Genomic DNA, 13999 nt, shown 5'->3' on the forward strand with positions numbered 1-13999 from the left:
TGGCCTCTAAGCTGATTTCTCCGGGAAGCTCCGACCTCTGGGTCTCAAAAAAGATGAGTCTAATACACGACAGAGGCTGGACACGCTGGAGGAGGGTCAGATTAAAAGAAGGGGAGGGTGATTCGTGCCCCTCTGAGGACCTGCGAGCGAGCTCAGCTCACACAGGGACTGATTAAACAGCAACGTGAGGTTTGTCTGCCGTTTCACAAACCGTCCGTTGCGTCTTACTGAGCAAGCGAACGTCTCTTCGCCCGTCTATTTTCGGGTGCGGTTAGAGTTCCTGGATGGGGTACAGCCCGCAGATGGGAACCATGGCCTTTGTGCCACGTCCTTCAGGGCGGAGGAACCGCGCCCCCAAGTGCCAGGATTTAGATGCTAGCGGAGGACGCCGGCAGAGGGCGCCCCAGCCCCGCCTCCTCTGTCGCCCCGCCCCCTAGGGGAGGGTCCAGGGCGCGGCGGCGCGACACCTTCGCGTGAGTGGTGACGTCGACGCGCCGAGCCCGGAAGTGCGGTAGCCGGGAAAGCCGCTGAACGGTGCTGCTGCCGCGCCTCAGTCCCCATGGCGCTGTGGCGCGGCTCCGCGTACGCGGGCTTTCTGGCACTGGCTGTTGGCTGCGTCTTCTTGCTGGAGCCGCAGTTGCCGGGGTCGGCGCTTCGTTCTCTGTGGAGTTCGCTGCAGCTGGGGCCCGTGCCCCCGGGACCTGGCTCCCCCGAGAGCCGGTTGGCGGCCGCCTGGGATGCGCTTATCGTGCGGCCAGCCCGGCGCTGGCGCCGCGTGGCTGTGGGGTGAGTGTCTGTGGGGCCCGCGTCTCGGCCTTTTCGAGGCAGCTTTGGCGGAGGTCGAGAGGTTTGGAAGCGGCAAGGTAGATCCGCGCGGAAACCCGGGTTCCCAGAGGTCCTCGGAGGCCCCAGGTGTCCACGCTGTCTTTTGGCGAGACGCGTCAGATGTCCGGGATGAGTCCCGCGGGGCTCGGCTTTGGGACTCGCCTGAATGCTCTTTCCTCAAGGGTGGCCGCCCTGCGCTTCTCTCAGCTGGGCAGAAATCCCGCTCAACCCGACACCTTCGTTAGGAGCCTCCTTTCCAGTTTCAGCTCCTCCCACTCCTCTGGTAACTGCCCTTCTGCAAAGACCACTCTCCTGCCTCCTACGTCCGAACTTCTTGAAGGAATGTTCAGTTCATTAGCTACCGAATTTTATTTCTTCACACCTGGCTTCTGCGTCCGTAATGTCATAGTATAATGTCATTATGTCTCTTGACTGAAACTCCTCTCAAAATTCACCGCGGATTTGGGGGGGGGGGGAAGGTGTTAATGAGGTATAATTGGCATAACATTGTATTAGTTTCAGCTGTGTGGCACGTGGCTTTCTCAAATTCTGCCGCTCCCCCCACACTTCATTATGGCTCTGCAGTCTTCTCTGCGTTAAACACGCCCTTTTCCTTATAAGTCAGTCTTTCCCTGACTTAAGTGACATTGCATATTTAAGGTTCTCCCAGATCACAGTACCTCTTTTTTATATTCCTTGCTGGGAATGTAATTATTCCCTTTAGTCTAATTATAGTCCCTTACTCAGTTCGACCTACTGCCTTGCCATCACCTCAAAGGCACCAAACAAAAGCAGGCCTTCTGCCAAGAACTCTTCTAGTTTGAGTGTTGTGGTCAGGAGGAGTTAGGTAGAATAAAGTTATCCTGAAGAGTAAATGAAATAATCCGTGTCGTCTAGCAGGGGTCTGATTAAAGAGCATTCAAATGTCACTAGTGCTTTTTATATCAGCTAACATATTGTTTCTTTTGACGCATACTCCTTTTACTGTTACTTTCAAGCTCAGGCCTTTCCCCACCTTTTTTTTAAAGATATATTTATTTTATACTCACAAGAACTGGTGTACAGGCGCCAGCGGTGCAGGTGGTGAGAGGGTTCACCAGAGACATTGGGGAACAGAACAGGCAAATGACCGGAAATACACTTGCTGAGGGGGGCAGGGAGTGAGACAGGAGAGGTCTGTTGCACAGTTTGGGTGACCTCCCTGGTCAGAGATCGAACTAGTGCTGCAGTGGCTGTGGATAGCTTCCTAGCACTGCACATTAACCAGCTGAACAACCCGGGAGGGTCCACTTAGCAACTTCTTAATTGTCCTCCCTGGTATTTTGTACATTCAGTCAACAAGTATTCATCAAGGACATAGTTTATGTCAGGTCTGCACTGTTTTGAAGACACCAAGATGGATGAGGCAATCTTCTTGCCTCATTTGTTGGATACATATATTTTCATTAGTATATTAGACTGCTTGGGGGCCATAATAGAATACCACAGAGTTGTTCTTAGACACCAGAGATTTATTTTCTCATGGTTTTCAAGACAGATAGGACAAGATCAGGGTGCCACAGGATAGGTTTCTAAGAGTCCTCTCGTCCTGACTAGCAGACAGCTGCCTTCTATCTGTAGCCTCACGTGGCCTTTGTGCATGCAAACTCCTGGCCTCTCCTCCTCTTATATGGACACTTATTCTATTGGATTATGTCCTCATTTAACCACAATTATCTCTTAAAATAGTCTCTCTACACATACTGTCACATTTGGGGTGAAGTTTCAACATAAAAATTTGGGAGAGACAGAAAATGCTTTCCACCACAGTTATGTAAAGTGCTTGCTAAAACAAGGAGGGATTATTATTTCTTCCCAGAGGAAGTTTCAGAAAACTTCAAAAGCTCTGAGGAGGTGTTTTACGATTGCAACATCACAAGTCACCCCAAAACTTAGTAGTTTAAAATAACGATCACTTGGGCCCTCCATGGTGGCGCAGCGGGTTAAAGCACAGCACTGAGAAGCTAAAGCCACTTCCACATGAGTTCGATTCTCGCCAGACCCGGAGGTGACCACATGGTGCAGCAGACCTCTCCTGACCCGCCCGCTGCTCCCCTCAGCAGTGTACTTCATCAATCTGCCCGTTCTGCTCCCCACTCTGTCTCTGGTGAATCCTCTCACCCTCCGCATCTCTGGCCTATACCCCAGTTCTGTACGAATAAATAAATAAATCTTTTAAAAAATAAATAAATAACGATCACTTTATTATCCTGTAGTTATTCTGAGGGGGCTTAGGTAGGTAGTTCTCATTTGTGCACACTCAGTCAGTTAATGACCAGTCCTAGAGTCTTCCTGAAGGGTCTTTGTGGATGTTCTGCAAAACACTGATGAATATCTTCTGACAGAAGGGTAATTGGGTTAGAACAGTGAATGTCCCAAGACCAGGTCAAAGCTTTCTGCTTTTATGGCCTAACCTTACTGGTGCACTCATAGGTCCAGCTGGTTTTAAGGATAGAGGAAAGAGCCAGTGGAAGGATTTGTCATAACATTATAAAAAGGATGATATGAGTGGGAGCCATAACAATATGGGGCATCTTGTGATGACCACCTTGGAAAATTGTCTGTGTGGGACAGACCTTGAAGATAAAATGGGATTACTCCATATGAAGGTACTGAATATGAAAAAGTATAAGGTTTATTTGGGAACAGCAAATTGGTCTTGTATTTGGGCAGAGATCTTGTGTTAAAGAAGTGTCAGAGGATAATGCTGAGAAGGGTGTTTTAGTTAGATTAGCAATGAGAAAGCTTATAAATCAGGTTTATAAGTAGTTAAATGATGGCCAATTCTTTACCGGAAATAGCTGGTATTAATGTAAAAGGTAGATTTTGAGCAGCAGTTCTCACTTGTTTGCTTCACATTATTTCTGTGGGTAACAGAACTTCTAATTTCTTTTTTTTTTTTTTTAACAGAGACAGAGTGGGGAACAGAGCAGGCAGATCGATGAAGTACACTGCTGAGGGTAGCAGCGGGTGAGACAGGAGAGGTCTGCCACGCCAGTGGATCACCTCTGGGTCAGGGGATCAAACTCACTGAAGCGGCTGCTGCCAGCTTGCCATGCTGCACTTTAACCGGTTGCATCACCAGGGAGGTCCATTTCTCATTTCAGAAATTCCTAATGTAAAGAATATGGTGTGCTAAGGTTAGGGGAGAGAAGTACAGTACTTATGCCAGAATCTCACGTAGGGTGTGCTACTTTGACTTCACAGAATACTTGCTCCAAACAATTTTTTTTTTTTTTTTAAGATTTATTTGTGCATACAGACCTGGGGTACAGGCCAGAGGTGCAGGGGCAGTGAGAGGATTCACCAGAGACAGCAGAGACAGAGTGGGGAGCAGAATAGGCAGATCGACGAAATACTCTGCTGAGGGGAGCAGTGGGCGGGTCAGGAGAGGTCTGCTGCGCCTTGTAGATCACCTCTGGGGCAGGCGGGGTTCGAAGTCATGCAGAAGTAGCTTTAGCTTCTTAGTGATGTGCTTTAATCCGCTGAGCCACCAGGGAGGGCCCCCAAATAATTAAATGAGATTAATAAGGAGGAACTTCCGTAGTTAAGGGGAAAATGGGTGAGGGGGAAGTGAACCTTGGTAGTGGTGCAAAAGAGATGAGGTAATAAGTTGGTTATGGTAAAGAAAGTCAAAAATAAAGGTTTTTATTGTTGGGTATCTTATAGCAACCTTATGTAGGCAGATACAGACACTCGTTCAGTTCTCACAGATGAATAGATAATGATTTGCCTAAGATCTTTTAGCTGTGAGAGCCAGAGGTACAGTTTTAGCCTATTTCTGGCTCCATGCTTATGCAACATTGTGACCCTTAAGAAAATTAAGGAAAAAAATTTTGTAGCAGAAAAGTATCAGTTTGCTTTCAGAGGAAGAAAAGTATACATTCTGTAGGACTTCAGAGGAGCTGAGCTATCAGCAGCTACCAACGCAAGGCTGGAGTTTTGGAGCATTTGAAGAGCACAATTACAGACTTTGGGGATGTCAGCAGTTAGATTTGAGGCCAGCAATTGGATAGCATCATCCAGAAAGAGAACAAGCGGGGAAGGGAAATGGCAGTTTTGGGAGACTGGGAGGTATGTAAGGGACTGGTGGAAAATGGGTTCGGAAGTATTTTAAGAAGATGATCAGTGACAAGTCCACTATATCCATCACGTGCCACGTCCCTGGTGAGTGATAAACCCCTCATCCTAGCATTTGTTCTCCCATACTGACTCCACCCTGACCTTTGAAACAAACCTGTCTTGCTCTTCTCCAATGTATAAACTGTTCATTCTAACGAGATCAGCCTTTTATGTTTGTACACAGTCACACCCTTCCTCCACGTCTTTGCTCATATGTGCTCCCTTATAGACTTCGGTTAGCAGGTCAGTCTGGTTTTGAATTTAGGCTCCTCCAGTCCTGGGCTTTGGAGTATTGAAGCCCAGGCTCACATCTCTCATCTGAAAGCAGTAATGACTACTCCCCTGTCTTACAGAGTTGTGCAAATTGATGACATTTGTTTGTAAAGGTCTGCCTAGCAGGCAGCGCTTCGTAAATACCACCCTTCTTTCACTGTTTGGAGCTTCGGCCTAGGGTCTGCCAGGCTCTGCTATTCTGGCCCTTTTGGATGTCTCTCTTCAGCAGTTCTGTATCTTGTAGTGAGTATGAGTAGCCTTCATAATATCTCAGGTACAGCATTAAAGCTAGATGAACATATGGAAACCAATGATGAAGTAAAAGGCAGTTAAAATTCACCATTTCTTGCCTTTAAGGAACTTAGGTCTAGAAGAGGGAACTGTACCACCTTCCTTCCTCACCCCTCCACCAAAATCTGATTCTCTTAAGACTGGAAACCTGGGCTCCCAGTGTGCCCCACAGCCTCTTGTTTGGGCATTCAGCTTCTACTGCTTTGCTTTACTTCCCATTTGTATTGTCTATGCTGGCTCCAAAATCACATTATAGTCTTTTATTTGTTTCTTATGGAAGTGTGAAATTCAGCCTTTGTATCAAATCAGCATAATTTTGCCTTCTGGTTGTTTTTCTCCTGTTCTTTATTTCCCTTGATAGTAAAACGCCAAGGTAATAATGTGCTAGTTTACATTTGTGAATTTTATTGAAATGAGGTAAGTACAGAAAAGGAATCTCACTCTAGTTAAAGCAAATAAAATATAACATAAAAGTTCTGGAATTGGTATCTGGCACATAGTAGATGTGCACTGATCTTTAATTAGAAAGAATTATCAAATAAAAATTATTTTCTCTTTAAGACTTTTTTCCTGCTATTCATGGCATGATTAGTGTTATAAAATATTAGTAATAATAACTTTTTTAATGATTTACTTATAGAACTAGGGTACAGGCCAGAGGTAAGGTTGCAGAGGCGGGCGTGAGAGGATTCATCAGAGACAGTAGGGAGCAGAACAGGCAGATCTACTGAATACACTGCTAAGGGCAGCAGTGGGTGGAACAGGAGAGGTCTGCTGTGCCATGTCGGTCAGCTGCCCAGCCAGGGATTGAACTCTTGGCTGCAGTGGCTGTGGGTAGCTTCATAGTGCTGTGCTTTAACCCATTGTGCCACCAGGGAGAGCCCAATAACTGTTTTTTTAACTCAGAATTCTTTTCAGTTTCAACTTGTTACAAAATGTGCTGTCTGTTCCTTCTAAATTTGGGGGGGGGGGTTATGGTAATTTTTGCAAATTTCTCCCATTCTCATCTTTAAAGAATCCAAACTCTTTTAAGTTCTTGATAGAACTAGAATAGAGGTGATGCCATTGTTGAAGTCATTATTTCCAAATATGAGTTCCCTCAGTATATGAACTTCTTGCTAACCAGCATCAAACCTCAAATCCATTGGGATACATTTTCTAGATGGGGCTTGTTTGGTGGCAGTGATTTTTCTTGATATCCAGACTCACTCTGTAAAGCTTGGGAAGCTTTTGGAGTCTGAGAGTCTTAAGACACACCAGGTTTTCTACTGAGATCTCTACCCTTCATACATCCAGTGTTGCATTCAGAATAAGGGAGTGGAATCGAACCAGGTGTGTTGGATTTATTATGCAAAACCATGAACCGCATGTGTTTTTAACTTTTTTTTAAGCATTTGCCCATATTCACTGGTATGTTTATGCATTGAAAGGCATAGCAACTCATAGATTATGGCTTTCCAGTTGGCCAGAGTAACTACAAGCAGGTCTCGTTTTACTGCGCTTTATTGCACATTGGAGAGCCTGCATTTTTTTATAGATTGAAAGCTTGTAGCAACTCTGCCTTGAACAAGTCTGTGGGGCCTCTTTTCCCAGCCTCACTTCATGTCTGTCATATTTAATGTATACTTTTTTTAAACATAATGCTACTACACACTTAACTAGACTACAGTATAGTATAAACATAATTTTTATATGCACCAACCAGGAAACCAAGACATTTTTGTCTTGCTTTGTTGTGACACTTGTTTTATTATGGTTGTCTGGAACCAAACCTGTAGTATGTCCAAGTTCTACCTGTTTTGTTTGTGTGTCTTTGATTTGAAAAAATAAGAAAACTTGAAAATTTAAGTGCTGTTCAATGTCCAACAAACTTCAAAAACCTGGGATCCATAAATAAGGATGCTGTCAGTTGTGTCTTGAGAACGAATTGTCTTTCCTTTGCCCTTGCCAATCTTCCTTGAGTAAATTGGACAATAGCTATCTAGCCTACACTTGAGCCTTTGACAATTTGTTCTTTTAAAAACTATTAAAGTAATACATGCTTGTAAAATTTAGAAATATGTCTAATAAAAAATAAAATTCTCCTTTACCCCAGTCTCATTTCCCTTGTTAGATTTGCTCTGTTACAATATTTTGGGGACCAAGAAATTTTTAAAGGGAAACATACATCCACTGAATACCTAATATGTCATAACTAAAATCTTATTCCTTGGGACCTCTTCATTGATTTTTTTTACCTTCTGTTTTCAAAACTGCTCTGAATTAACCCAGAAGCCCACCACCCTGATCAGCAGGAGCTGTCTCTGTTAGCCTACTGTGAGCCTTGCTTTTCTGAGGCAGGCTACTTACATAGCCACTCTGCCTTAGTGAGAATGACCTCCCCAGCAGGCAGAGGCAAGCGCAGGAAGACATCTAGTACCCTCATTATTTGACCCTTTTAAAGGATGGATTTAAGCCAAGAGACACTGAATGTGGAAGTAAGAACTTTCTCATGCACACACGAGAACTTTCTCATGCACCATACACTGCACCTTAGTACTTCATAATTTCCATCCAAGTGATGCAGCACTGGCTTCTTACCTGACCTGTAAAGTTCAGAGATTGGTCCCATAAACACCTGCCAATTGATGTGTTGTTACAAGGCCTTGGTCTTTAAGGCACCATCCAGTTCTTAAGAGTTTTCAGCTGGGAGTATTTCGACATTCAGGTAGTTAGTGTGTCTTACCAACACCCTCACATGTCTTTGGAAGGAAGGTGTGTGACACTTAACTTTTTATTGAAACTTATTTTGCGTACACTGCACCAAGCAGTGTTCCTAAGCATATGTTAATTTGTGTACTCTTCACAACAGCTATATGAGTTAAATATTTGTATCTTTTTATAGATGAGGAAACTGAGACACAGAAATTAAAACGTGATGCTAAAGTCACAGCCAGTATAAATGCAGACAGTTTGACATTTTCTCAGAAAATGTACTTGTGATGTCAGCAGAGCTTCATTTTGAAATGCTGAGCACCTCTTTGTACCTAGTGTAAAAGTTTGCCAAAAGGTGAGACATGGTTTCAGCTAAAGTAATCTTCCTTCTGTTACAAGCTGTTTTCCAGTTCAAGTTTCAGATCAGCTGCATCTTGTTTTCTATTTGAATACAGCTCGCTGAAACATTTCTCTGCCAATAAATGCAGGGCAGCCAAGTGCTTTTCTTTTACACCATCTCTTTCCACCTTCTCTCCAGAGTCAATGCCTGTGTGGATGTCGTGCTCTCAGGGGTGAAGCTCTTGCAGGCCCTTGGCCTGAGTCCTGGGGATGGGAAAGACCATACCGTTCTGCATTCAAGGACTGATCTGGAAGAGACCTTCATTCACTTCATGGGAAAGGGAGCAGCTGCAGAGCGCTTCTTCAGCGATAAGGAAGCCTTCCACGCCATTGCCCAGGTGGCCTCAGAGTTCCCAGGAGCTCAGGTCTGTTGGCTTAGCTTGCCTTAGGCTGGCAGAAGATAACTTCTTTGTTCCTAGAAACAATCCAGCAACTTTGTCCTCCAGTTTGCACCAGAAGGGGCCTCCAGTACTGCAGTGTCTTCCCTTTTTGTAAAACTAGCTGATCTTCCATGACCCTACTGCTTCAATTCAGCCAACACTTAAAAAGCACATTTACCAAATTTTGGTTCTGGTTCATCCATTAAATTGTTCATTTTCATATTAGCCAAGTTTGAGCTAGGAAAATTATCTATTCTTAATTCATCTGCATGAATTCATATTGTTTGTATTATGGTAGCTTGCAGTAATCTTAATATGGCTGAGTCCTTTGAACAGGAGAATAAGATCACACCCACAGGAGAGCTGGTCTAGACTTTTCCTGGGAAAGAGGGGACTGGATTCTCACCTCTGCTCTTAATAAGTTGGTCCAGAGGACAGTTTCTCAACTTCAACGCTATTAACATTTTGGGCTGGGTAATTTCTTTTTGAGAGGGCTGTCCTACACATTGAGAAATGTTTGTCAGAATGTCTGCCTCTGCACGCTAGATGGAGTGGCACAACCCTTCATCCCCAGCCGTGACAGCTGAAAATGTCCCCAGGCACAATCAAAGGTTTCCAAGCTCTCTAGAAAGAAGGAGACAAAATCATCCTAGGTTGCAGTTGTCTCAGACCTGAGCATGCAACAGAATTATGTGAAGGGTTTTTTTGAAACACAGTCCTGAATCCTGCACCCAGAATTTCTAATTCTATTGATGTGGAATGGCACCCAATAATTTATCTTTACAGCAAGTTTCCTACTCACTTATATTAATGCCTTGTTTTGAGTTGTACATCTCTGCCTACCTATCAGCGACAGAGAGAATCTTGGGAGAGAGAGGTATCCGTGCTCCCCCCCCCCCCCCAGCCCCCATCGTGATCACAAAACCCTGGGCCAGTGAGGTCCAGCTATCTCCTGAGGCTCATACTAAGTAAGAGGCTAGAACAGCGACCTCACTTGGCATGTCCCGGTCCGGTGAGGAGCAGTTTGCCTTGTTTATTTAAACATGTCTCCATCACACTCCTTAACTCCATTCCTCTTACTCACCTAGAATTTTGCCTGGACATCCCAGTCTGGGTGTGGTTTTCACTGAGGAGGTTTTTAAAAATGCCATTTTTAATTGGTACCTTTCACAGGCCACCCTGTGAAAAGACTTTTTCCCTTGAAAGCTGCCCGTTTGAACATTACAAATGAGCACAGGCTTAATCCGGCTGAGTTTCCAAAGCATTTGCAAGCTGTTAAAATTTAAGTTACAATGATTTTGACTACTGAGCTTGGTAGTGAAGTGTTGATCTCTCCTAAGATTCTCGATTGTGCTAATAAAACAATGTATTTAAACCACCTGTTGATTTTTGTTCTATTCTAGGTTGAACCCTGCCTTTGTTGTTTCATTTTGCAACAACAACTGAATTTCTACAGACTTTACCTAGTTTTTTTGACCATCTGAGCTATTTCTTAACATTGTAAAACCTTAAGTGTGCTGCTTAACCTCTCGCTACAGTGACACTTCACTTGGTACTTTTTCACATTCCATTGAAGTAGAAGGCAGGTTGGCTGCTAAAATAGTTTATAACTGTTACATGAAACTGTAAAATCTACTTCATAAAGTCTTAATATTTTCCCTTGAGATTTTTAATAAGTTCTTATCTAATTGGGACCACATTTCAGAAGATATACAGAAAGTTTCAAATCTATAGGAAGCTATTACTATTCCTCCCTGATCCAGAAGTTGATATAAAACTTGGAGTAAAAGTGTTGTTCAGAATGAATTGTTGTAGTCTGTGCCTCTGGATGGGCCTAAGGACTAGGAAGGTAAGATAGTAGCATCCCACGCAGACAAGACTCTTGCTTTGGCTTCTCAGTTTTCACAGTAGAACATCAATCCTTTCTAGTGGTGGCCATATTCCAAATCATGTGATTCCATCCTTAGTCAACGGCATAGAATACCAGTTGATTACCTGCTCTGCTCTGCGAGGTCCTCAGCTAGGAGATGGAAAATTTAGGAGAAAATACTGTCCATTATGAGGACCCATTACTTTTAGAATTTATTCCCAGGAAATTCTTGGTATGTTCTAATGCATTAGTGTGTTCCTTCCTTTCTCAAAACATGCACTGGGTGCTTATCGTATTGAGACAGTTTCTACCCTGAAGGAGCTAGTCATCTACCCAGTAGTAATAGCCCAGTGAACAAGAGTTACTGGATGCTCATTTAGAGAGCAGAAATCAAGGGATCTGTAATTCTCTGGGCAGGGGGAGGGAACAGAAGCCATTGCAGCAGAGGTGGCACTGCAGCTGACTGTTGAGGAGTGGGAAAGATTTTACTAAGGCCTGAGAGGGGGCAGGCATCTAGTCAAAAGAATAAGAGTATTCTGAAGGCCCTGAGACACAGAAGCAGGCTCACCTGGAGTGCAGCAGAGAAGGCAAAAGATGAAGGTTGAAAGGAGAGCTAAGGGCCGACGAAGGCCTGTGTGCCCCAGAAGAGTGATTTTGCTCATTGTAGTAGTGACCCAGTGAGTCTCAGGAAGAGAGTGATAAGATTTATACTCATTTTAGAAGGATTATAGTGTGGGAACCTGCCATACTTTTCAGTTCTCTTCTGGCCACCTGAAAGCTCAAAACCAAACTTAATCTATGGTTCAGTCAAATATACGAATTGTCACAGTTAGCATTTTTGTTTTTTTCACCTTTCCTTACAAATTATTGACTATTAGCTTATGGGTTAATGTACTGTTACCTTCCTCTGTGAGTCTCTAGAGTTAAACTTGGGTACATTGTTGTACTAAAATGCTGTCTAAAACCTTGAATTCTCTTACAGCACTATGTAGGAGGAAATGCAGCTTTAATTGGACAGAAATTTGCAACCAACCCAGATTTAAAGGTAGGTCAAATTCCCAGATTAAAACTCATGACTTTTGTCAGTTTTAATAATTTTAGGAGAAAGAATGAGTATCTGCTCCTTGATTCAGCTTATGAGCCACCTACCATGTGCTAGCTCCTGGGCCTGTTACTAGGAGGTGATGTGGTAACGGTAGGAGAGCAGTAATGGCTGATGCTTCCTGAGTGCTTTTTGTGTGCCTGAGGTTGGTGGTGCCTAAATACCTCATTTAATCCTTGCAAAAACCCGTAGGCAAGTTTGTACTACTACTGGTGCTGTTACTGTCTCCTTATGCATGAAGTTTGAGATAGTTTCACAATGAATAAGAAATGAAAACTGCTCACTCTAGACTCCATAAGTATTAAAAGGTGTGTTGGTGAAGAGCCTGAGACAGGAGATTATGCAGTGACAAGAGAAAAGAGGTGGCTGTATTGGTGAGCCTGCATCCAGAGTGTTAAAACATGGAGGCCATTCAAGGAAAGGTCAGCAGTGAAGCCGTTTAAGTCTTAAGCCATTTGGTTTAAGTAGAATTTAAAAATGAAGGGTCTCCTTGGCAGCTATAGGGGTTAAATCTCAGCACTATGAAGTTTTAAGCAGCTACTGCAGCACTATCCCCAGCCACGGAGGTGACCCACACGGCACAGCAGACCTCTCCTGTCTTGCCTGCTACTCCTGGCAGCAGTGTATCTCCATAGATCTGCCTATTCTGCTCCCCACTCTGTCTCTGTGAATCCTCTCACTTTCCATCTACATCCAAGCCCTTGTGTGCACAAATAAAATAAATCGTAAAGGAAAAAACAATTTAAAAATTACTGCTGTGTTCAAAACAACATATGAGTAAGAATTTTTTTTTGCTATGAATGATAATGGGCCTAGTGAAGAGACCAGCAGGGAGGCTATTGTTATGGTCCTAATGCAGAGTGATTGAAGTTTAGGTAACAGCAACCAGAAGAACTATCTGAAACCTACTAAAATGGAATCACTCAGTGCTATACCATAGATGGGGACACAGAAGCTAGATTTAACAAGATGATTCCAAAGTAAGCAAGCTTGATACGTACAGATAGGTGTGGCTCTGTTTGGGGAAGCAGCCTGAAAATGGAAATAATGATCAACAGAAGAAAAAACCCACACAGGGACCCAGTAATACAGATGAATGACCAGCAGGTTGAGGGAAAGAATGCCTGTGAAACCACAGTGTACTTAGATGTGGAAAACACAGTAAGGTGTGATCATCTACATTTTCCTAAGAATTAAAGTTATCATGAAATAAAAAAATAGATACTTTGCAGTCATGATATTTCTAGATAATAAATTCCCAAATAGGGAAGATTAGAAGTTCTAGAGCTAACCTTCAGAAATATTGTCATTAATGGACAGAAGAGACAAAAAGATTGATTATAAACTCCTGAGAAAGAGCCCAGGCCCAGGCCCTCCCTGGTGGCGCAGCAGGTTAAAGCACAGCACTGCAAAGTAGCTGCAGCAGCCTCAATGTACTTTGATCTCTGGCTCAGGAGGTGACCCACAGGGCCTGGCAGACTGCTCCTGTCTTGCCCACTGCTTCCCCCAGCAGTGTATTTCATGGATCCACTTGTTCTGCTCCCTACTTTGTCTCTGGTGAGTCCTTTCACCTTGCCTGCGCTTCTGTCCTATACCTCAGTTCTGTATGCATAAATAAATCTTTAAAAAAAAAAAAAAAAGAGCCCAGGCTCTACCCTGCAGAATCCTAGACATTTGTATAGGTCCCTAAAATGCCACCTTGCTGACCCTGAGAACCAATTCGGCCCCAGGGAGGACAACACTCTGGAAGTCTTAGGTGAGAACAAGATAGAACATACAACACTGACACCCTGGACCAGCTTTTGCTGTTGGTCTCTGGAGAAGCAGGGCCAGGGACTGGGTTAATTCAGAAGCATGTGGTAAAACAAACCAAACATTGGTTGGAGTTTGAAAGGAAAACAAAGGATTCTGTTTTGCAGTCCTCACAACAGGCTGATAAGTAAGATATTATCATCCCTGGGCTCTCCCTGGTGGTGCAGCAGGTTAAAGCACTGCACTATGAAG

At 43.8% G+C, this 13999-nt stretch overlaps 1 protein-coding gene across 2 annotated transcripts in view; it reads left to right on the top strand.

Annotated features, from left to right (window-relative positions):
* Window positions 1-506: 506 nt before the first annotated feature.
* The window catches only part of ADPGK (ADP-dependent glucokinase), a 28878-nt gene continuing 15385 nt past the window's right edge, over window positions 507-13999 (top strand). For both annotated transcript variants that reach the window (XM_004687611.2, XM_004687612.2), the window contains exons 1-3: window positions 507-786; window positions 8783-9008; window positions 11876-11938. In XM_004687611.2, the coding sequence (XP_004687668.1) occupies window positions 560-786; window positions 8783-9008; window positions 11876-11938 (516 nt within the window). In that variant the 5' untranslated portion in view covers window positions 507-559. The remainder of the gene's footprint in view (window positions 787-8782; window positions 9009-11875; window positions 11939-13999) is intronic.

Source organism: Condylura cristata, unplaced genomic scaffold (assembly GCF_000260355.1).
Source record: "Condylura cristata isolate star-nosed mole 26May11 unplaced genomic scaffold, ConCri1.0 scaffold00023, whole genome shotgun sequence".
Taxonomy (NCBI): Eukaryota; Metazoa; Chordata; class Mammalia; order Eulipotyphla; family Talpidae; genus Condylura; species Condylura cristata.